The sequence below is a fragment of the Sciurus carolinensis genome, chromosome 4 (assembly GCF_902686445.1).
Source record: "Sciurus carolinensis chromosome 4, mSciCar1.2, whole genome shotgun sequence".
Taxonomy (NCBI): domain Eukaryota; kingdom Metazoa; phylum Chordata; class Mammalia; order Rodentia; family Sciuridae; genus Sciurus; species Sciurus carolinensis.
The window spans coordinates 94,314,327-94,338,479 of record NC_062216.1 but is presented as its reverse complement, the minus strand read 5'-3'; the positions used below and the strand labels follow the sequence as shown (position 1 = coordinate 94,338,479).

The 24,153-nt window shown below is 34.6% G+C and overlaps 1 protein-coding gene across 1 annotated transcript in view; it reads right to left on the bottom strand.

Moving 5' to 3' along the window:
* Positions 1-24,153, bottom strand: part of Ccdc91 (coiled-coil domain containing 91) — a 363,605-nt gene that overhangs the window by 229,181 nt on the left and 110,271 nt on the right. Inside the window, 3 exon segments of the mRNA XM_047550439.1 lie at positions 5,594-5,797; positions 6,899-7,059; positions 7,900-7,989. Of these exon segments, the coding sequence (XP_047406395.1) occupies positions 5,594-5,797; positions 6,899-7,059; positions 7,900-7,989 (455 nt within the window).

Below are 24,153 nucleotides of genomic sequence, written 5' to 3'. Positions count from 1 at the left end.
AATCATGAACAGAATCTCCAAGAACTATGGGATATCATGAAAAGGCCAAATTTGAGAATTATTGGGATTGAGGAAGGCTTAGAGAAACAAACCAAAGGAATGAACAATCTATTTGAAGAAATAATATCAGAAAATTTCCCAAATCTGAAGAATGAAATGGAAAATCAAGTCCAAGAGGCTTATAGGACTCCAAATACACAAAATTACAACAGACCCACACCAAGGCACATTATAATGAAAATACCTAACATACAAAATAAAGACAGAATTTTAAAGGCTGTGAGAGAAAAGAACCAAATTACATTCAGGGGGAAGCCAATACGGATATCAGCAGATTTTTCAATCCAGACCCTAAAAGCTAGAAGGGCCTGGAACAACATTTTTCAAGCTCTGAAAGAAAATGGATGCCAACCAAGAATCTTATACCCAGCAAAACTTACCTTCAAATTTGACGATGAAATAAGATCATTCCATGATAAACAAAAGCTAAAAGAATTTACAAAAAGAAAGCCAGCATTACAGAACATTCTCAGCAAAATATTTCATGAGGAAGAGATGAAAAACAAAGAAGCAAATCAGCAAAGGGAGGAATTATCCTAAAGGAACTGTCAAATAAAGGAGGAACCAAGATGTGTCAAAAATTTTAAATATGAACCAAATGACTGGGAATACAAATCATATCTCAATAATAACCCTGAATGTTAATGGCCTGAATTCATCAATCAAAAGACATAGACTGGCAGATTGGATTAAAAAGAAAGATCCAACAATATGTTGCCTGCAAGAGACTCACCTCATAGAAAGAGATACCCATAGACTAAAGGTGAAAGGATGGGGAAAAACATACCATGCACATGGGCTCAGCAAAAAAGCTGGAGTATCCATCCTCATTTCAGATAATGTGGACTTCAAGCCAATGTTAGTTAGAAGGGATAAAGAAGGACATTTCATACTGCTTAAGGGAAGCATAAATCAGCAAGATATAACAATCATAAACATCTATGCCCCAAACAGTGGCTCATCCATGTATGTTAAACAAATCCTTCTCAATTTTAGAAACCAAATAGACCATAACACAATAATACTAGGTGATTTTAACACGCCTCTTTCACCACTGGACAGATCTTCCAAACAAAAATTGAACAAAGAAACCATAGATCTCAATAACACAATCAATAATTTAGACTTAACAGACATTTATAGAATATACCATCCAACCAACAGCGAATACACTTTCTTCTCAGCAGCACATGGATCCTTCTCTAAAATAGACCATATATTATGCCACAATGCTAATGTCAGCAAATACAAGAAGATAGAGACACTACCTTGTATTCTATCAGATCATAATGGATTGAAGTTACAAATTAATGAAAGAGTAAAAAACAGAAACTACTCCAACACCTGGAGATTAAACAATATGCTACTATATGATGAATGGATAACAGAAGATATTAGGAAGGAAATTAAAAAATTCTTAGAGGTAAACGAGAACAAAGAAACATCATATCAAAATCTCTGGGACACTATGAAAGCGGTACTTAGAGGAAGATTTATTTCATGGAGCGCATTTAATAAAAGAAGTAAAACTCAAAAAATAAATGACCTAACACTACAGCTCAAAGCCCTAGAAAAAGAAGAACAGACCAACACCAAAAGTAGTAGAAGACAGGAAATAGTTAAACTGAGAGTTGAAATCAACGAAATTGAAACGAAAGAAACAATACAAAAAATTGACAAAATAAATAGTTGGTTCTTCGAAAAAATAAACAAAATTGATAAACCTTTAGCCACACTAACAAAGAGAAGACGAGAGAAAACCCAAATCACTAAAATTCGGAATGAACAAGGAAATATCACAACAGACACAACTGAAATACAAAACATAATTAGAAGCTATTTTGAAAATCTATATTCCAACAAAACAGAAAACCTTGAAGACATCAACAAGTTTCTAGAGACATATGAATTGCCTAAACTGAACGAGGAGGACATACACAATTTAAATAGACCAATTTCAAGTAATGAAATAGAAGAAGTCATCAAAAGCCTTCCAACAAAGAAAAGTCCAGGACCAGATGGGTTCTCAGCCGAGTTCTACAAAACCTTTAAAGAAGAACTCATTCCAATACTTCTCAAAGTATTCCAGAAAATAGAAGAGGAGGGAACTCTCCCAAACTCATTCTATGAAGCCAATATTACCCTGATTCCTAAACCAGACAGAGACACATCGAGGAAAGAAAATTTCAGACCAATATCCTTAATGAACATTGACGCAAAAATTCTCAACAAAATTTTAGCAAATCGCATACAAAAACATATTAAAAAGATAGTGCACCATGATCAAGTGGGTTTCATCCCAGGGATGCAAGGTTGGTTCAATATCAGGAAATCAATAAATGTCATTCACCATATCAATAGACTTAAAGTCAAGAATCACATGATTATTTCGATAGATGCAGAAAAAGCATTTGATAAAATACAGCACCCCTTCATGCTCAAAACACTAGAAAAAATAGGGACAGTGGGAACATTCCTTAACATTGTAAAGGCCATCTATGCTAAATCCATGGCTAATATCATTCTAAATGGTGAAAAACTGAAAGCATTCCCTCTAAAAACTGGAACAAGGCAGAGATGCCCTCTTTCACCACTTCTATTCAATATCGTCCTTGAAACTCTAGCCAGAGCAATTAGACAGACCAAAGAAATTAAAGGGATACGAATAGGAAACGAAGAACTCAAACTATCCCTATTTGCTGATGATATGATTATATACTTAGAGGAACCAGGAAATTCCACCAGAAAACTTTTAGATCTCATAAGTGAATTCAGTAAAGTAGTGGGATATAAGATCAATGCACATAAATCTAAGGCATTTTTATATATAAGCGATGAATCTTCAGAAAGAGAAATTAGGAAAACTACCCCATTCACAATAGCTTTGAAAAAAATAAAGTATTTGGGAATCAATCTCACAAAAGAGGTGAAAGACCTCTACAATGAGAACTACAGAACACTAAAGAAAGAAATTAAAGAACACCTTAGAAGATGGAAAGATCTCCCATGTTCTTGGATGGGAAGAATTAATATTGTCAAAATGGCCATACTACCAAAAGTGCTATACAGATTCAATGCAATTCCAATTAAAATCCCAAAGATGTACCTTACAGAAATAGAGCAAGCAATTATGAAATTCATCTGGAAGAATAAAAAAACCCAGAATAGCTAAAGCAATCCTTGGCAGAAAGAGTGAAGCAGGGGGTATCGCAATACCAAATCTTCAACTCTACTACAAAGCAATAGTAACAAAAACGGCATGGTATTGGTACCAAAATAGAAAGGTGGATCAATGGTACAGAATAGAGGACACGGACACAAACCCAAATAAATACAATTTTCTCATACTAGATTAAGGGTCCAAAAATATGCAATGGAGAAAAGATAGCCTCTTCAACAAATGATGCTGGGAGAATTGGAAATCCATATGCAACAGAATGAAACTAAACCCATATCTCTCACCATGCACAAAACTAAACTCAAAATGGATTAAGGATCTCGGAATCAGACCAGAGACCTTGCATCTTATAGAAGAAAAAGTAGGTCCAGAGCTTCAACATGTCGACTTAGGACCAGACTTCCTCAACAGGACTCCCATAGCACAAGAAATAAAAGCAAGAATTAATAACTGGGATAGATTCAAACTAAAAAGCTTTCTCTCAGCAAAGGAAACTATCAGCAATGTGAAGAGAGAGCCTACAGAGTGGGAGAAAATCTTTGCCAATCATACTTCAGATAGAGCGCTAATCTCCAGAATCTATAAAGAACTCAAAAAACTCTACACCAAGAATGTAAATAATCCAACTGACAAATGGGCTAAGGAAATGAATAGACACTTCACAGAAGAAGATATACAAGCAATCAACAAACATATGGAAAAATGTTCAACATCTCTAGTAATAAGAGAAATGCAAATCAAAACCACCCTAAGATTCCATCTCACCCCAATTAGAATGGCAATTATCAAGAATACAAGCAACAACAGGTGTTGGCGAGGATGTGGGGAGAAAGGTACACTCTTACATTGCTGGTGGGGATGCAAATTAGTGCAGCCACTCTGGAAAGCAGTGTGGAGATTCCTTAGAAAACTTGGAATGGAAACACCATTTGACCCAGCTATCCCACTCCTTGGCCTATACCCAAAGGACTTAAAATCAGCATATTACAGAGATACAGCCACATCAATGTTCATAGCTGCTCAGTTCACAATAGCCAGATTGTGGAACCAACCTAGATGTCCTTCAATTGATGAATGGATAAAGAAAATGTGGTATATATATACAATGGAATATTACTCAGCCATAAAGAATGATAAAATTATGGCATTTGCAGGCAAATGGATGAAACTGGAGAATATCATGCTAAGTGAGATAAGCCAATCTCAAAAATCCAAAGGAAGAATGATATCGCTAATAAGTGGATGATGACACATAATGGGGGGTGGGAAGGGTTAGTGTTGGGGTTGGAGTTGGGTTTAGGGAGGGGGGCAGGAATGGAGGAAGGAAGGACTGTATAGATGGAGGGGAAGGGTGGGAGGGGAGGGGGGAAGGGAAAAAATGGCAGAATGAATCAAACAACATTACCCTATGTAAATTTATGATTACACAAATGGTATGCCTTTACGCCATGTACAGACAGAGAAACAACATGTATCCCATTTGTTTACAATAAAAAAAAAAAAAAGAAATGAATAGAGCATCTCAAGTAATTTCAATGGACAAAATCGATCTCTATATATACTTTCTAGAAATTTGTGAAAAAATATAACTGTAGGGAAGAAAGATAAGAACATAAATAATTTATAAAAATGGCTATACATCTAAATACTCTTGGTCAAATATACCCATGATGCCTAAATTCCCACAGGGAGAAGTTAATGTTACAACATTTCAGATCTGCATAAGAAATATAATACTGCCTGCTTCCAAAGCAAATTAAACTAAATCAGAAAGGAAAGTATTAGTTGGGTGGGGAACCCAAGTCAAACTGTTCATATCTTTAAGAAATATATATAGTTATCCTGTGGTATCCATGGGGAATTTTTTTCAGAATCCCTGCTCATATGAAAATCTGAGGATGCTTAAGTCCCTTATATGAACTGGCATAGTATTTGTATATAACCTATGCATATCCTTCCATATACTTCGAATCATCTGTAGATTATTTATAATACCTAATATAATATAACTACATTGTAAATAGATATGTTGTATTGTGTATGAAAAAAATAACAAAACAAAAATGGTCTGTATGTGTTCAGCACACGGACATTTTTTTTCCCAAATAGTTTTGATGTGTGGTAGGTTGAATCTAGATGTGGAACCCATGGATATGGACAGCCAACCGTTTTTTAGACTAGAGATTTCTTATCAAAAGCTTTTCCACTTGACAGGCTGATATGACTGATTTAAATCAACAACCAAGAGAAGACAATATCTTCTTCCTCTGATAAGTTTTTAATCACAATCTTGGATTACATCAAATTTTCAATTTACACAATTCAACTTTTATTTCTTAAGCAAGTATAAATTACCTTTTTAATTCTCAGTTTTTCTTCTTCAGAGGCTTTAAGTTTAATCTCCAGGTTTGAAATTTTTTGCTGAAGCTGTATGTTTGATACATGGGTTCCAGAATCTTCAGACTCATCCAAAGTAGCAATTGTTCCATTACTTGCCTCATCAGTTAAGCCCAGTGGAAAAAGTGGGATATCCAGATGAGTGTGTGTTGACTGCTGAATCTAAATCACATTACACACAGACACACAGACACACATACACAAAAGAAAAAGAAAGTTCACACTACTTAAAATAATTAAAAGGTCCAAAGAGCAACAGAAACCACATATGTAAATTAAGTTGAAGCAAAATTTCCAAAATGACTTCCCACTTTAAGTAAAACAACAGAACACCTCACACTGTTACAACAACCTGATCTTGGCAGTAAGAATTGAAATTTCCTATTAACTTCAAAGCCTAAGGTACTTATTATTTTACTAGAAATGCATTAAAAAATCTTAATGCTTTTTCTTACATTTGAAAATGTATTTTTTTAAGTATTGATACATCTGATACTCACCAGCTCTTAATTTTATACACCTAGAATTTGTTTGCATTTTAAATTGTAAATCAGAATTTGAAATTTATCAGTGATCTCTATTTGTCTTTTTAAAAATATTTTGTTTTAGTTGTAGGTGGACATAATACCTTTATTTTATTTTTATGTGGCACTGAGGATCAAACTCAGAGCCCCACACATGAGGGGTGAGTGCTCTACCCATGAGCCACAACCCCAGCCCTAAGGATCTCTATTTGATCAGCACTTACTAGCAAAATTAACAAGTTACTTAAAATTGTGTATTACACTTCAGAAATCTAACTATGGAAATCTAATTCCAGTATATGGCAGGTTTGGTTCAATAAATATCTGAGTGGATGGACTATCACTGCTCTTTGATTTATATCCTAAAATTGATACAGATGTTCTAATGCCTGAAAACATGTTAAAATTCTCTGAAAATAGATATAATTATTCTTTTTTGTAATTATTTACCCCTTTTGAAGTTAAAGATTTGAAATACAAAGCTACTTCAACTTGAATAATTGAAATAATACATGTTTCAGTAACTAAGGCTACCCAAATGCTTTTCAATTGTGCCACGAAACAATCATAATTACCCTGTTTTTTGAACTCTAGGTATTAGCCTCAAAGTTAGAATATCTATTGCAGAAATACTTCTTTTAGAAAATTTAGTTAAAAAAAGGAATCACAAAAGAATCAAATAAACCCCTATGTACTTTTTAGGTATACAAATTTCCTGTTAAAATATACTTGCCTTTACCTGTGCTTTAGGAACAGTTTGATTCACAATAGTGTTGTCTACATGTAGGTTCTCAGGTGATGAAATGATGGCATCAGAAGAGAGGCAGCCAATTGAAGGAGATGAGTGATCATGGTCCAAAACAATCTCAGGAGAGGCTGGTGAAAGATGGACTCCAGATACTAAAGAACAACAACAACAAAGAATAGGATTATTAAAGAGAAAAAAAAAAAGAGGACAGGCTAAAGGGAAGAGAGTAGACAGTAATGGAAAAGGGTAAGGGAATTAAAGCAATGACATTGAAAATCAGGATTTTATGACTATTCTTCAGTTTATCAGATATTTCCATGATATTTTCATGCAAGATTCAGATATATAAGGTTTTAGTGCTTGTACATTAGAACACTTCCTTAACACATGCATGTCCAACGAAAGGGGAAAAACACACACACACACACACACACACACACACACATTATATTTATATATAGTCATTCTTTTAGTTCAGAAAAGTTCATTTATTTAGGTAGAAAAAAGCACTGGAAGGTCTACATGCACTAGGCATTGGGAAACAGCAGTGAGCAAAACAGATGCATTCAAGTACTCAATGATCTTATGAACAGTAGGAAGTCAATCAACTAATTGCTATACAATATGTAAAGAGAAAGAACAATTACTGTGAAACAAGGAGTCCAACTGTCTCCATATTAAGATCTTCTTTTGTAATAAGCAAAAAATTTTTCATGTTAAAATCTATTATAGTTTGTTGGATTATTTCTACAGAAAAATGTTGAAATACAATTTTACAATTAGTTTCACAACAAACGATCACTATATTGTAATTAGGATTCAAATAAAAAGGTCATAAAAGCAAAGCCTATTGCCAAGAATAAAAGAGACAAAAATGTAAAGGGCAAAATCAACAGATTATACATATATGACTTTATTTTAAAAAAATAATTAAGAAAAGTAAATTTTAACAGTAACTGTTTTATACATTTGACTTTCTAAGTTATAAAGACCTTTATTCCACATTGGCATCAGTAGCAATGTCTGTGAAGGTTCTACCATAAATTCTGGAAGGCAGCTCACAATGGAAATTGCATTTTTCCCTGAAGAAAGACATTTATATGGCCATTAGGTATTAATAAACTAAAGAATACATTGATTTCTGATTGGTACTCTATTATTTATTTTATATATATTTTATTATATAGCAATATTATTTTTGAGATACTATGTGCCATACCAGATAACTGATTTTAGCTTCACAAACAAGCATTTTGATTTACTTTTACTCAAATATAAAAAGCTAAAACTTCGAATCATGTTTGTACTTGGTAAATATTCTTCAGAATTTTATTTTTCTAATATTTACTATATTTTGTAAGAAATAGTTCTCTAAAAATATTCCAATTTCTAGTTGTGAATTATAATTATAACAAAAATATTACTAATAAGCCTTTAAAGGTTATGAAAAGTAACATATATAGTAAGAAGAACTATAGCATTATGGTGAAGAGTATAGATTCTGGAACCATACCGCCATGCCAGGTATAGAACAATGGGCAAATTACCTAATTTACCTGTGCTTCAGTTTCTTCATCAATAAGATGGTCACAGGGATGCTGATGAAGCTTTAAATTGGCTAAAATATGTAAAGCATTTAGCGCAATGTTGCTATTACTTTCATTACTATTTTAAAGGTTATTATAAAAAATTATTGGACAAGAGTGTTTATTTAAGGTCACAAAGGATATTGTGCTATGACCCTGTATTCAAGACTCTCCTGAAAGTATCATTCTAACGCTTGAATATTTCAACTTCTCTATATATCATTCATATTTATAACCATATTTTAAAACAAGACCGATACTGTCTCAAGTTAAATTCTCATCCTTTAACATAATTTGATGTATCACATCAGGAATAGAAGGGAAGCAATTAGAATACATGAAAGGTGGGAGAAAAGGAGAAGGTAAAGAAAAACAAAATAAGGACTAAGGGGGAGGTTGAGGAAGCAAAGGAGGAATCCTAAACCTCACAAAAGCTGTCACCTCCCTGTCACCTTTTCCTTCATAAACAAATTTTCTGAACAATTTATAACACCTATCTCCATTTTCTTCTTCCTTAATCCTATCATCACCCCACTGGCCCTGTTAGTAGAGACACTACATGTCCTTTCAGCTACTATTAAATCAAATGAACACTTCTGTTCTTAACAAAATCCTTAGTTCTCAAGAACACATACAAGTGGCCTTCCATTTTCCTTGAAATGCCTCCCATTTTCTCCTAGATTTTCTCCTAACATCTTGACTAATTTTTCTTTGTTTCCTTTTCAGGTTCTTTCTACATTAAAACAAATTTCACTTTCCTAGACTTCTGATCTCACTGTACACAGTATTTTGGTTTACGACTTTCAAAACCCATTATTAAACTATCAACTAAAGATTAAAGGCAACTATCCACATCTCTATCCACAAATAACTCTTCTCATCTCCAGATCCATGTACTCACCTTATTACCAGACAAATCCATTTAGATGTTCAACAGGTACATTAAACTTAACTAACATTTTATCTAAATTAGGTTTGCCTCATGTTTTCCTACTCAGTTAAGAGCACCTCAATGAAAATGAATTTGTCAAAGCCAGAATGAAACCACTGTAAGTGCTAACTTTACTCCAGTCACACTGTGCTACTAAAATTCCCTGATTATGTCATACTGTTCAATACCTCTATGATCTCATAATATTACTGCCTAAATATAAGCTGTGGCAGTGGAATCAGAAGTGCATTCCAATTTGAAACGCCTGCTTAACTGTTAAGCAGCCCTAGGCAAATTATATAAACCCCTATAAATTAGTTTCCTCTTCTGAAAACGAGAAAATAATATGTGCCTAAAAACAATGCTATACAGCATAAGTGAGATAATGTATATAAATCACCCAGCTTGGTGACAGGTAAGTATAACAGTAAACTGAAGCTGTCACTGAAGTTATCATTTGGTAATATTCAAAACAAGTTTTTCAGGGATCTTTTTGTATACCCCATTACCTATCCGATCATAACATTATCCTAGCTTGACGCTTTTTGTTAAGGATATACAGAATTCTTAAAAAAAAAAAAAAAAAAAAAAAAAACGAAAAAAGTGAAACCTTACATATCAGCTCTATTAGATTTAAAGCAGTAATTGGAAAAATAAATCTATATTCTTGAACATATCAATAAAAATCAATGAATAAAATCCCCAGTTAAAATTAAAAAAGAAAGAAAACTTAAAAAGCAGAACAAGAAAAAATTAAGGACAACACAGACAATGATGTAGATTAATAAAAGAGTACATATAATTCAAAAACCCTGAATTTAAAAAGCAAAATCATAACTCATTTAATCAACAGTAATAGGGTGGTAAAGTACAAATACACAAAATTACATGGCAAAGAGAACACAGTTGCCAAAACAGAAGAAATTTTTTAAAATTCTTGACTCTTGGATATGGTGGCACACTCCTATAATCTTAGCAGCTCAGGAAGCTGAGCCAGGAGGATCACAAGTTCAAAGCCAACCTCAGCAACTTAGTGAGGTCCTTAGCAAAACCCTGTCTCTAAATAAAAATACAAAAAAGGGCTGGGGATGTAGCTTAGTGGTTAAGCCCCCCTGGGTTTAATCCCTGGTACAAAAAACAAATAACAACCACAACAACAACAAAACTTGACTCCTTTATACACTAAGGAAATATATTTTAATCTAGATAACGCTAATATTCTGACATTAAAATGAAGGAAAATTTCATTAATATAACTTTGATAGCTAAACCTGCTAGAGATAGGACAGAAAGAATCTTAGATTAAAATATCACAAGTAAATAATGAAGTAAAAGTTTTAAATAAAATATTAACACACACAATCCAATAATATGTTGAGAAATTTATATGCAATGAACAAGTAGGATTTATTCCAGGAATGCAATCACTATTAGAGATTCATTAATGTAATATTCCACAGTAATGAACTTAAAGACAAAAAGGATATGATTTTTCTCCAAAATCTCTGAAAATGCTTGGGATAAAACCAAATACCCAACTGAAGAAAATTCCTACTTTCCTAAGTAGGAATTTCTGGATACTTTCCTAACATCATAAAACATATCAACTTTGGTCCTAAATTCATAATTTTAACTAATAGAGAAAACTTAAAGGCTTTTCTTCTAATTAAGAAATAAGTAAGAATGTCTACTCTCTCCATAGTAGTCTGCATTACACTAAAGGCATGAACATATCTAATTGAAAAGATAAATGAAATAACAGTATAAATATAACAATCTCAGATTCCTACCACAGGACTCCACAGCAAAATAATTCAAACAATAAAAGTATTCTGCAAAATAGCACTGTATACACTTAACAAACATATACATGCTATTGAGCATGTAAAAAACATAACCATTTGGAGAATATAATGATAGAGAAAACACTTTTTCATTGCAACAAGTAAGATCGAATTATTAAAAATAAATTTAGCAAAGAAATGTGAGGAAAAACAAAAGACTACTAAAACACACAAAGGTAGACCTAAATAGGAAGATAAAGATACCCCTTGCAATTATATGGGACAAGTAAACATCATAAAGATGATGGTGCTCCCTTCGTTAACTTATAGGCTTAATACAATCCCAATACAATATCAATAAGCTTTTTAAAATTGAAATTGAACAAGTGTACATTAAATGTCACATGAAAAAAAGTAAACCTGTAAAAACAGGAAAACTTCAAAAAAGAAAACCAATAAAGGGAATACTATCCCCTCTTGTTAAAATACACTAAATAAACCATATTAAAATATAATACTATCCTTATTAAGATAGGCCATATTAAGTTATATTAAAACATACTCTAAAACTTCTATACATAAAACAATGTATTACTTGATAAAGCACTAAACAGACCAGAAGAACAAATCATAAAATTTTTTAAAAGACTCAAATGTGAGTGAAGGAAGTGTATAATGAAAGTGGTATTTTTCAAATCAATGAAGCAAAAGTGGACTTGTTAACAGACAGTACAAGTAGAACTGATGAGCCATTTAGAATAGGATAAAGTTAGACATATTTCACACCACACACAAATATAAACTCCAATTAGGATCAAAGATAAATGTTTTTGCAGAGCTGGGGCTTGAACTCAGGGCCTTAGTGCTTGCGAGGCGAGCACTCTACCAACTGAGCTATCTCCCCAGCCTGATAAATGTTTTTTAAATGACGCTATGTAAATGCTAGATGAAAACCTGGTTAGGTTCTTTACCTAAAGTGTAAGAAAGGCTAACTATGGCTAGATTTCAAACACATTAAAAGGCTGAATAATTTGACTATTATGAATACATAGAAACTTTTTGTCTGTCAAAAATTATCTCTAAAAAACCAACAAAAAGCTGACAGTTTTAGGGGGAAAAAAAGGGTATGTGCAACATATTACAGATAAGGGTCAATATTCCTAATATCTAAAAAACATTTAAAACTTGAATGAAAGATCAAGGGGATTAAAAAAGTAATAAACCTGTAAATAAAAGGCAAAATATGTTTAAAAAAAAAAACTTACCAAAAAGAAAATATTCAAATGGTACTTAAAAATGTGAAAAAACAAAGGAATATGTATCTATTTTTTATGATACAGTCAAAACTAATAGGACAGATAAAGGATAGATGAGAATGAGGCAGAAAGAAGAAATGAAAGGCAGGAGATCTCTGAGCATAGGTTTCAGTACAGTTCTGGACTTTTAGAACCATGTTAATGTTGCACATAGTTGAAATAAGCGAATAAAATCAATCAGGAAATAGAGGGGATTAAATCCTAAAATGGAATACAAAGAGCAAAAAATGAATTAAATCCTATTGCATATGAATAACCTAATTACATTGTACATGTGGGAGAAGTAATCCAGGTTTTGGCTTTCTTGGGTTTTGGGACTTAGTATTTTGACTATATGCTCTCCATTTAGTAACAAAAGAACACTAAATAAATATTGAGGAGAAGAAAGAGAAGGGAAGGAAGAAAAAGGAAGAGGAAAAAGAATAAAGAGAAAGCAAGCAAATATTAAACTTTGAAAAAATAAATAATGGTAAATGTGAATTATTTGTCCATTTCTTACATCTTTTTCTTGATATGGCAGATTACAATTGGCAGAAAGCTGACCTAGAAAGGCAACTGAGGAAAAGTGGCTGAGGGCAAAATAAATAATCCTTTAAAAATAAACTATAAATAACAGAATAAGGAAAATAAAGATTTGGGAGCAATGTCTATCTCAGAAATTAATCTGGGTCACAAAAAAAATAAAAAATAAAAAATAAAATGGGGGTAAATTGTTAGCCAATTTAGGATTCTGAGCAGAAATTATCTAAATATTAGATCATTACTAAATATCAGATCATAGGCAACACTACGGGAAGTGTGCTGAGAACAATTGTGGACAAGAGAAAAAGGAAATGCTAAAGCATGCTTTTTCAATAATTAGTCAAGAGACAATGGTGACTCAAACAAGGAGAGGAAGATTAGAGGTTTTGAAACGATTTGTAACAAAATTTCCTGATGAATTGGATATAGGATGAGATACAGAATAATCAAGAATGATTCCAAGATTTTGCCTAAGTGAATGGAAGGAGGAAATGACCAATGATTAAAATGGGAAAAGTTGCTGATGGAAAAAGTAAAGGGCAAAGAAGTTGTTGTTCAGATGTGGACTTTGCCATGTTATTTCAATGAGACATTTGGTCTCTTAAAACTATCCCAGACCATGAGGAGCATCAGATTCACTTAGAAAGTATAGGCTAGAAACACAGCATACAGGTAAAGTCAAAAGTTTCTCTTTCAAAAGAAAAGTTTCAGCAATTAAAAGGTTAGTCTCTGCCCTCAATGCAAACCCCAGTTTGTGTGCAACCTAGACAGGCTCTACTCAGGTGAGTGTGAGGCCCACCTTGGCTTAGAAGCCAAGTATACACCTCATGAGAGCCACTATCTATTGAAACAACTTCATAGACAGCACTACAATGATATCTCTATAAAAGACACACTTGGTTACAAGTACCAATACACAGGAAAGTTTCCTAGCTTTGAAGCAGGTATGCACACTTCATTGACAGAGCTCCTAGACAAGAAAGAATGTTTTATTTTTCCTTGAGGTACTGGGGATTGAACCCAGGTCTTTGCACATGCTGGGTAAATACTCTTCCAATGAGTTACATCCTCAGCCCTTCTTATTTTGAGACAGGATCTCACTAAGTTTCCCAGGATGGCCTTAAACTTGGAATCCTACTTAAGCAGCCTCGTCAGGATTTTTTTATTATACATTATTATAGGCAAGATTATTTATAAGGGTCATTTTTATCCAGAACACTGCTGTCTGGTAACAAAGATGACATTCTATTTTATCATGTTTCCAGGAGAAGAAAATTAATCCAATAACAACCGTGGCCTTAGGGAAGACTATGTTGATTCTGAATGTCTAATAGACATCCAAGTGGAAAAAGTAAGTAGACTGTTAGTTATAAAAACCTCAAAGACTAAATATCTAAATTTATTCACAATAGTCATCGCATTTTGAAAAGAATACTTAAAACAATAAAATGTAGTCTAATTGAAGCTAGAAAACAGAGATCAAAACATGCCTCAAAAGTGTAAATACCATGCCAGGCATGGTGCTGCGTGCCTATAAATTCCAGCTTGGGAGGCTGAGGCAGGAGGACCTTGAGTTCCAAGCCAGCCTCAGCAAAAGCGAGGTGCTAAATAAAATATAAAATAAGGCTGGGGATGTGGCTCGGTGGTCATGTGCTCCTGAGTTCAATCCCTGGTACCTTAAAAAAAAAAAAAAGTATAAACACTAAAAAGAAAGAGTTCATTTTACCCTTAAAAGACATATACCTTTTCTAGTACACAAACACTAATTTTCATCTAACAAAAAATTGCCATACATAAATTTAAAGCCAAAAGCAAAAATGACAATAAAATAAAGATGATATTCTATATCCACAATCAAGTTTTAGAATTGTAAGCAACTCAAAATAACTTAATTTTGTAATTATAAACATTAATAGTAATTCTACAACCTTCAATATTTCATTCATTTCATCTTCTAAGATAAAAACCATCATTATTTAATAGTGCTCCTTTTAATCACCTCAATGTCAATCTGAAGTTTAAAAATGTTTTGCATTGGTAGAATGATGGAAATCATCAAACGTAAAGAAAAGAAAACCCATTACCAACCTGAATTTAGTACATGAGGCTATATTTTATTCATGGTAAATCCTATTGTAACCCAAAGTTCAGTCACTGTCCTCAATACCAAACCAATAAGAAAAACAAAGTCTTCAGAAAAAGGAAAATGTTTTATTGCTTTGCTAGCAAAAGAGAAACTCAGGGGACTCCTGTCCCAGAGGCTGTGATTCTGCCCATCAGCAGGAACAGGAGGGTTTTTAAAGAGGTGATTCAGAGAAAATGAGATTAGGGAGGAGAGATCAGGAAGGAGAAGATCAGGGAAAAGAAGATCAGAAATGAAAAGGTCAGGGAAAAGACTGGGGATGAGAAGTTTAGGGAAAAGAAGATCAGGGAGGTCAGGGAAAAGAAGGTTTGAAAAAGGAAAAGAAGCATGTAAGTTTCAAAGAGACAAGGGATATACTCAAAGCATCAAGTGAACCCCTATTACACTATGGAGAAAGCGTGCTGTCATTCTTTTAGTTGTCTGTTTTTGTCTTATTTTTGGCATATACACTTTTTTATCTTTAAATTATTATATTCAGAAGCCTCCCTGTATCATTTAAATATATACTTTTAGTAAATACATCAATTACATGACTTACACCTCTTTTTTCTTTCTTTTTTCTTTTTCATTTATTTATTTGTTTATTTATTTAGAAAAAGGGAAAAACTTTTATTGCTTTGCTAACAAAGAAGAAACATGGGAGACTCCTGTTTTAGAGGCTGTAATTCTGTCCATCTGTAGGAACAGGGGCCTTTTAAAGAGGTGATTCAAAGGCTACATTCCAAGTGTTCTCTGTTGGCTTTGTAATTCACTTGTTAATTTGGAGGACAGTCATTTCTGAGATCTTCTGGCACCATCCCCAAAGTCTGGATTACTTTGTTCCTATGATGGGTGTGTACTCAAGGACAGATAAATCTGCCTAAAATGGGGAAGAAAGGTAATCCTATTTCCCTGAGATTAGAGAGGAACAGGGAGAGAAAGAAACATGTCCATTTTAAAAATAAGCCGCAGTGGCAGAGCAGCAAGAGCTATATTTAGAGCATAAAGTGGACCACTGTTACATTTCCCCACTGTCAACATTCTAGTTCCATGAAAACAATGGATGATGACTTCTACGAACTGCTTCCTCCTAAAACAGGGTGAAGTTGGGGGAAGTAACCCAAAAAGCCCTTGCTCTCTATTAGGTGGGGCATGGACAGTTAAGGGCATTCAGTATCAGAGCAGTCCAGAGGTCCACAGCTGCAGGTGTGGCAGGTGACTGGACGAGGCATACATAAGGCAGGAATCATACTAAGACCACAATAAACAAGACAGCAAAGCATTACTTTTTTTGTAAACAATTAGAACAAAAGCAATTAGTATTTCAGCCAGTCTCTGAAAACCATGAGGTACTGGGTTTGATTCTCAGTACTGCATATAAATAAATAAAATAAATAAAATAAAATAATATATATATAATACACACACACACACACACACACACACACACACACATATATATATATATATATATATATTTTTTTTTTAAGTCAGCTGAGATTCCCCAGAGATAACTCTTGGGGACCCATGTGAAGTCTCTTGTCTCCTTTAGTTTTCCTCTACCAATGGCACCATCTGCCAAGATGGGCTAGGGTCCTGCTGAACATATGTGGTTTCTCTGGGAAGCATCAGGAACATTTCCCTCTCCATGACCTTCCACTTTGCAGAATGTACACTGGTTGGCTTCCTATTTTCTGAGGACCACTCAATCTCCTTGATCAGGTGACTCACTGGAATTGCAGGACCCACAGAGTGGTCCTGTCATTTTCTGGATCCTGGCTGACCTTACAGAGTAAGAGCCAAAATGTTGGCAACTTTTTCCTTGGCCATTTTACTTCCTTGACTTTGGTTTTTAACATCCAATTGGGGGATTTTAAACATACAGAAGGACACTTTCACCAGTCTTAAAGTGGGAGTAACAGGTTATAACTTCAATATCTATAATTTTACAGTTACCCCTTTCATTTAATTGCAGTCAGTATTGTAAGAATTCCCACGAAAACCACGCCGGACACGGGAAATCACATAAGAGAGTTTATTAAGCAAACAGAGTGTCTCCCTGCAGGGTAAGAGAGAAAATGAGAGGAAAAGAAAGGGAAAGAGAAAGGACGCGTGCAAGAAAGAGTGTGAAAAGCAAGGAGGAGAGAGAAAGCAAGTGAGTAGGAGAAAGAGAGAGCATGAGAAAAAGATGGCAGGATAGCTACCCTTAAGCAGTTGAATTCCGACGGCTAACAGCGAACCAATAACGGAGAAGGATATTTGCAAGCTTACTGATGAACCATTAGCTAGCTAGCATGTTCACAGACCGACAAGTAGTTGGGAGGTGGGGAAAATGGCTGCACCGGAAAGGGCAGGGAGAGCAGCTTTCAGACTGACAAGCTAGGTTGTGATGCAATGGAAAGGGTGGGGGAGCAGCTTTGTACATTACAAGTACTAGTACTGTAAGTCAGCATTATATCCTATCTGTCCTACAGGTGATGACTTATTGTCTCAAATTCACTCAGGTTGCTTTATTAAAAGCAGTACCTCTACATAATCTAAAGTTCCACAACCACAGAAACGAACTGATGTACTCCATTTGAGTTCAATGAATCAAAATGCAGTCTGTAAAAAATTTTAAAAATTAAAAAATAAAAATAAAAAAAAGCAGTACCTCTGGAAAACACTAACAGGCAACAGTTATAAAGTTTACAAGGAAACTACAAAATTAAATTAACAGAGCAAATACATATTCAGTTTGTATAATAGCTATGAATCAAGTAAAATGGTATTCATAATCTTAAACCATTACTTATGTATTTTATCACATTTATTTTGAGATCACAGTAATCATACAACAAAAATCCTTCTTTGAACATAACTTTAAATAAGCTTAATTCTGACCTACTTCAGAGCCATCCTAACGTGAAGAAGGACGAGAGGCAGAGCCTTAACTCAGGTGAGGCTGGCCTCTTGACAAATCTTAAAAATTGTTTTATTTCTGAATCTGATCATTGCCCCTTTTTAAAAATATCATTCTATGAAGTTCTCATGTAGTATTTCCTGAATCTCCTAATATCAGTTAATATAATACAACATTACATCTGAAACATAATCAAACAGAAAGGCTAACAGAGCTTTTAACATCCCTTTTGTAGAAGAGGTGGTGGAATGTTTTCATGTTTCAAATCATTCACCTTGAACGAATCAGGGTCTTATTAATACATTCCAAAAACACATTTAAGATTTCATCCGATGTCAAGAGTAACACAAAATTTTATATATCACTTATAAAACACTGAATGGCATAAATAAATACCAATCAATTTTGATATATCTATATAAATCTTAAGAGGACTATTGATACAATTTTAGTTTGGAGAACACCAACTTGGCAAAGTGCTCTCTGAAGCTTTACATTTAACAAGTTTAACATTTAAAGTACAATTTAGAATCCATAGTGTATGGTAACAATAATCACAAGTCTGCATCAGTTAACAAAAATCAAAAAGATAGCCTTAAGTCTTATACATTTAGGAAACAGTGCTAACAATCAAAAATTGACTTAAAGCAAACAGATATAAGACACATCTTCTAATGATAGTGTGGCACTTCTATATCAGATACAATGTCTAAAAGAGAGCACTTATTGATTATCTTGCTGGTAAATTTACTGAAACTTTCATTTTATAAACTTTTACACAACACTTTGACAAGGTTTAGACAGATACAGTTCTCAGATGCATACATATGCCTAGTCACATATATTTAGGGTATCAACTATATTTTTATAACCTAAATAACAGTTTTTTCTTTAATCAGTTACGAAGTAATCATTTAAGACTTTAAAACAGGTACAAACCCTAATTCCTTTAAAACTTAATTTCCCCAAGTACTAAAGCCTAACAAATACAAGAAAATTATCTTGATAGATAAGAGCAGATCAATGTTTCAGACTTTGCTTCATATCAGTATATTAAAGTTCAAATAACTCTGTGCTAATTTTAGGCAATTTAATCACAAACACAAACATTTTGAGATTTACCTTTTGCTACTTACTTAAACATTCACAATTTGTTTACAACCTTAGTGTTGTCCTCTCTTTCTTCTTGGACCTTAGTACAAGAATATTACTTTAATAAACAAAATACTTTCTCATCCAGAAACATTTTTTTACCTTTTAATTTTCCATACTAAAATAGTTCCATACCTAAAACTTTCTTTTATCTTTTTTAGTTTCAGACCCTTTCTTAAATTCATATTTTGAAACAATCCTTACGAATGTTATCTGTGCACTTAATTTTACACAACAAATTTCATCCCAGGAAAAGGTTGGACAATCTTCCAACAAAAACTGTGCCTAAACAAAAACTTCTCTCAAGTTGCATTTAAGGAATTGGAGCACAGGATATTATTGAGCCTGGCCTGTCTGCCTTATCATTACCATGATATCATCAAGTTTAAGTGAGTTCCCCATTGTCAGTTGTACCCAGAGGATCCTTTTGGGCTTTTTTCTTATTCTAAGCATATTGATATGCAATGGAGGAGGCCCTTTCCATCCTTTTCTTTAGGATTCCTTGAAGATACTTTTGCAGAGAGGCTGCCTACAAAACACAGGTTGGCATTAGTTTCTGTCTTTTTCTTTTCTGAGTGCAGTTGTTTATTCTGATAGTCTCCCCAGGCATTTAGTTTGATGGGATAATGTTATAGCAAGAATTGCTTTGCCCCAGTGATGGATAGCTCCTGGCCAAATGGGGTGTCCTGTCAGATCTTAAAAGGGGAGACTATTCCTGTCCCCAAATGATAAACTAACAGTGCTAGAACCTACTTTCACATTCTTTGTGGCCAGCAGCATCTACCCCAGCACCCACCCTGTGGGTAAAAAGGGGCTAGAAGGAAAGTCAGAGGCTGGGTTCTCCTAGATCAATTTTGTACAATCCAGGCAGCTTTCCTGGATTTTATTTTATTTTATCCCCCGACTCCCCAGCCCTGGGGTAGTGTCCTTGACCCACAGTGAGATGATCTGTGGCTGTCTGGGGCCAGGGTGAGAAATTGTGCTGGGAGTGCAGCACTGGGTTTAAAAAATTTAAATCTTTTTTAACCCCTTCTGGTGTTCTGCTATCCTTGCACACCAGAGGTGGTATACTTTGGCACCTTCAAATTAGTCCCTGACTGTTCAAATCCTTTATTATGCAACTGCATAAATGCCTGTACATACAAAATCTCTTCCATATACTTGACCCCTGACAGAGCAACTTCAACTACAAGACTGTATAATAATCCAGAAAAACCATTCAAAGATCAGATTGTGTTGCAGCAAACCAGTCTTTCTCTTAGCAGAGTTTATACCTATAGGTGGCCCATTCAGCCAAGATCTCTCTTCTCCAGGGACTACCTGTAAGATCAATCCAGCACAGCCCATGTCTTAAAAGGCCAGTAACAGATACCAAAAACACAAACACACACATGCACACACACACACACACACACACACACACTCACACAGACAAGAGAGAATAACTGAAACCAGGGCTGTCAGACAGAAATCTTTAAAACAGATGACTTGCATATACAAATTTCTTCCACTTACTTTACCTTTGACAGACCATCTCCAAATGCAAGATTGTATAATAATCCAGGAAGCTATTCAAAAGCCAGATCGTTACAGTAAAATATTATCTTAGACAGGCTCATACCTATAGGTAGCCCTTTCTTCAACTCACTTACCTGTGACAGACCAACTCCAATTGCAAGATTGTTCCAAAATAAGCAACACAGACAGAGACAACCATAGAGAAGCCCCAAAACTATGGCCAAGAGATAGGAACCTTTAAATTGCCCAGCCAAAATCTTTTCCAAGACACTACCTATAGGATCAATGCAGTATTGGCCATGTCTTAAAACGGGCAGTAACAGATACAAAAACAAAATCACAGACAACCAAAGGGAATTCCTAAGGCCAACAAACAGATGAGAACCTAGAATAGACCAGAATGGAGTACACATCCCTAGGTTCTTGTGTTCCACTTAACCATGACCCCATGACTCCTACACCAGTGGTGCCACAGATGTCCCCATAAAGAGGGACCAGATGATCCCATGAAGAGGAACCAGATGTATAGTAGAATCAAGGGTCTTGGCATGCACACCAGGGGACTTACCAGATGGCCAAGGATGTCACAACTTTCCTGAGTTCTATTTCCTTTTTCTCAAAGTGGACTATGATAGAACAACTTGTACTGTTCAAGGATAGAAGGTGGGACTTCCCTGAAGCCAAGGGAGCTTAAGCAGCTGCTGGGATGGTCCCCGAGTCCCTCCCTTTACTCACAGGAATAGCCCATCAGGTTTGACCAGAGGCAGACTCTCCCATCTCCTAACTCTCCTGCAGTTGGTTCTCAACAAGTTCACCAGTACCTTGCATCCTCACAATGGAAGTGGGGTTTCCTAAAGAGCCAGGCATAACCAAGAAAGCTGGAGCAAGGGCTGCTCTCAGGTCCTACTTGGAATACTAAATTTGTTCAGTTCTTTTTCCTGATGTCAATCCAATAACGAAGGCACGGTTTTGAGAAAAAGTAAAGAGAAGTTTTATTACTTTGCTAGCAAAGGAGAAACATAGGGGACTCATATCCCAGAGGCTGTGATTCTCCTTACAACTCTCTTCTATATATGCTGCACAGGCTGGGGAAATAGGAGAAATAGTTCAAATGGATTAACCCACTACTGACATTAAATCCAGGATGCTATGGGAGAAGTCACAAAGAAGTACATCCTTTAAGCAGCAATGGGGGAGCAGTCTCTCAAATATTACAAAATTGCAATAACAAAAACAAGATCAAAAGATTTGAGTTAAAATGGTTCTCTTTAATTACAACGTCAATGACTCCCTAAACACTACCCTGACTGAAAGCTGTTTCTAATGGTAAAACTAAAGAAAAATAATATGATACAACAAAATTTAAATTTAAATAAATATACAGACTATTTTAATAGACCGTTTTTACCTTGCTGTGACCAAAAGACCTTATAAGAACAATTAGAGGAGGAAAAGTTTATTTGGGGGCTCAAGGTCTGAGAGGTCTCAGTCCATAAATGGACAGTTCCATTCTCCCAAGCTCAAAGTGAGGCAGAATATCATGGTAGAAGAGTGTGGCAGAGAAAGGCAGGTCAGAACCTGGCACCAGAAAGCAGAGAGAGAGCTCTGCTCAACAAAAACAAAACATACCCCAAAGGCATGCCCCCAGGGACCCACCTCCTCCAGTCACACCCTACCTACCTATAGTTAATACACCACGCTAATCCTTATCAGGGGATTAATGCATTGATTATGTTAAACCTTTTATAACTCAATCATTTCATCTCTAAACTTTCTTGCATTATCTCACACAGGAGCTCTTGGGGGACTTAACTCATAACAAAGACATACACACATTCACAGAAAAACATAATACCACAATGGCCTTTTGAAATTTCAACTTGGGTAAGCAATAACCTCCAGTTTTTCACTGAAACACTAATCCAGATACTACTTCTAAGGTATTTTGTATATGATTAAAGTCCATAATAAGTTGATCTGAAGCAACTGAGAGTATCCTAGATAATTCAATCATTTGAAAGACCCTAAAAGCAGGGCTAAAGCTTCTCTGATAAAAAAAAAAAAAAAAAAAAAAAAATTCTGCCTGTAGTGTAGACAGAAGCTTCAATCCATGCCTAAAAATTCTAAACTACCCTCCTGACAGTCCACCCCATGGATTTCAGACTTACTATATCAGTGCCCACAATCACTTAAGCAACTTACTTACAATAAAGATCTTAAATATACATACTTCCCACTGGTTCTGTTTCTCTGGTTAAACCATGAACAATATAAACACAGTGTCCATACAATATATGACACTCATATCTTTCCCATAATTGCAAAATGAATAAAATCCTTTCAATTTACTTTGTCCAAATAGATTATTTCCAACAACATATCAGTGCTTTAACTCTTTCTAGAGTTAAAATGAAGACACAGAGGATAAAAAGAACAATACAAGCATCCAACTTAAAAGCAAAGCAATGCTGCAGAGGACATCTTTTTAAAAGGTTTTGTGATTTCTCAATGATTAATTGGCAATTCTCTTTTTAGGGGGGAGGAGGGGGCACAGAGGGTTTACTGGGGATTGAACGCAGGGGCACTCAAACACTGAGCCATATCCCCAGTCCTATTTTGTATTTTATTTAGAGACAGGGTCTCACTGAGATGCTTAGTGCCTTGCTTTTGCTAAGGCTGGTTCTGAACTCACGATCTTCTTGCCTCAGACTCCAGAGCTGCTGGGATTATAGGTATACACCACCTCCCCCTGTGGCAATTCTCTTTAACAGAAAGATATTCATAAAGAGGTACAAATCTTTCTTCTTTTTTTATGTTCTGCTAATTCAACATGCAATCCATCACCATTGCAGATTTACACAGTCAGATCACAGGCAGATTATTAAAACTGTACATTATCTATTACTCATTCAAATAAAGACAGCTAGAATAAGATCAATTACTACCTCACAGACACAATGTTTTATAGTCAGTCTCAGATTATGCATGCAATATTTCAGACTGAATTAAACCATAAGATGCACAGTCAGATGGTAATGCCAAACATGAGAGATGGATACAGGAAAAAAGTTAAGAACCTATAGTAACTACTTGAAAGAATTAAAAGAAAGGGTAAATTATGTACAACAATAATTTTTTTCTCTCCATATATGAGCCACAAAAAAATAATTTTTTCTGATGTCTCTAAAATTGTTCCTTAACATTTCATTTAATTTTACAAAATTATTTTAAAATTCCACTGAAATCTTACAGTATTATCAAAATAAGATCATAACTCTTAGCTTAAATGAATCAAACCTAGTAAAAAGAGTTGTGTATTTTGCATTTTGGCTCACATTCTGATTTTTTCAAAGGTGACAACCTGCTCTTATCAGAGTGTTTTCTGAGACAATGTTTTGAAAGAAATTAAATCC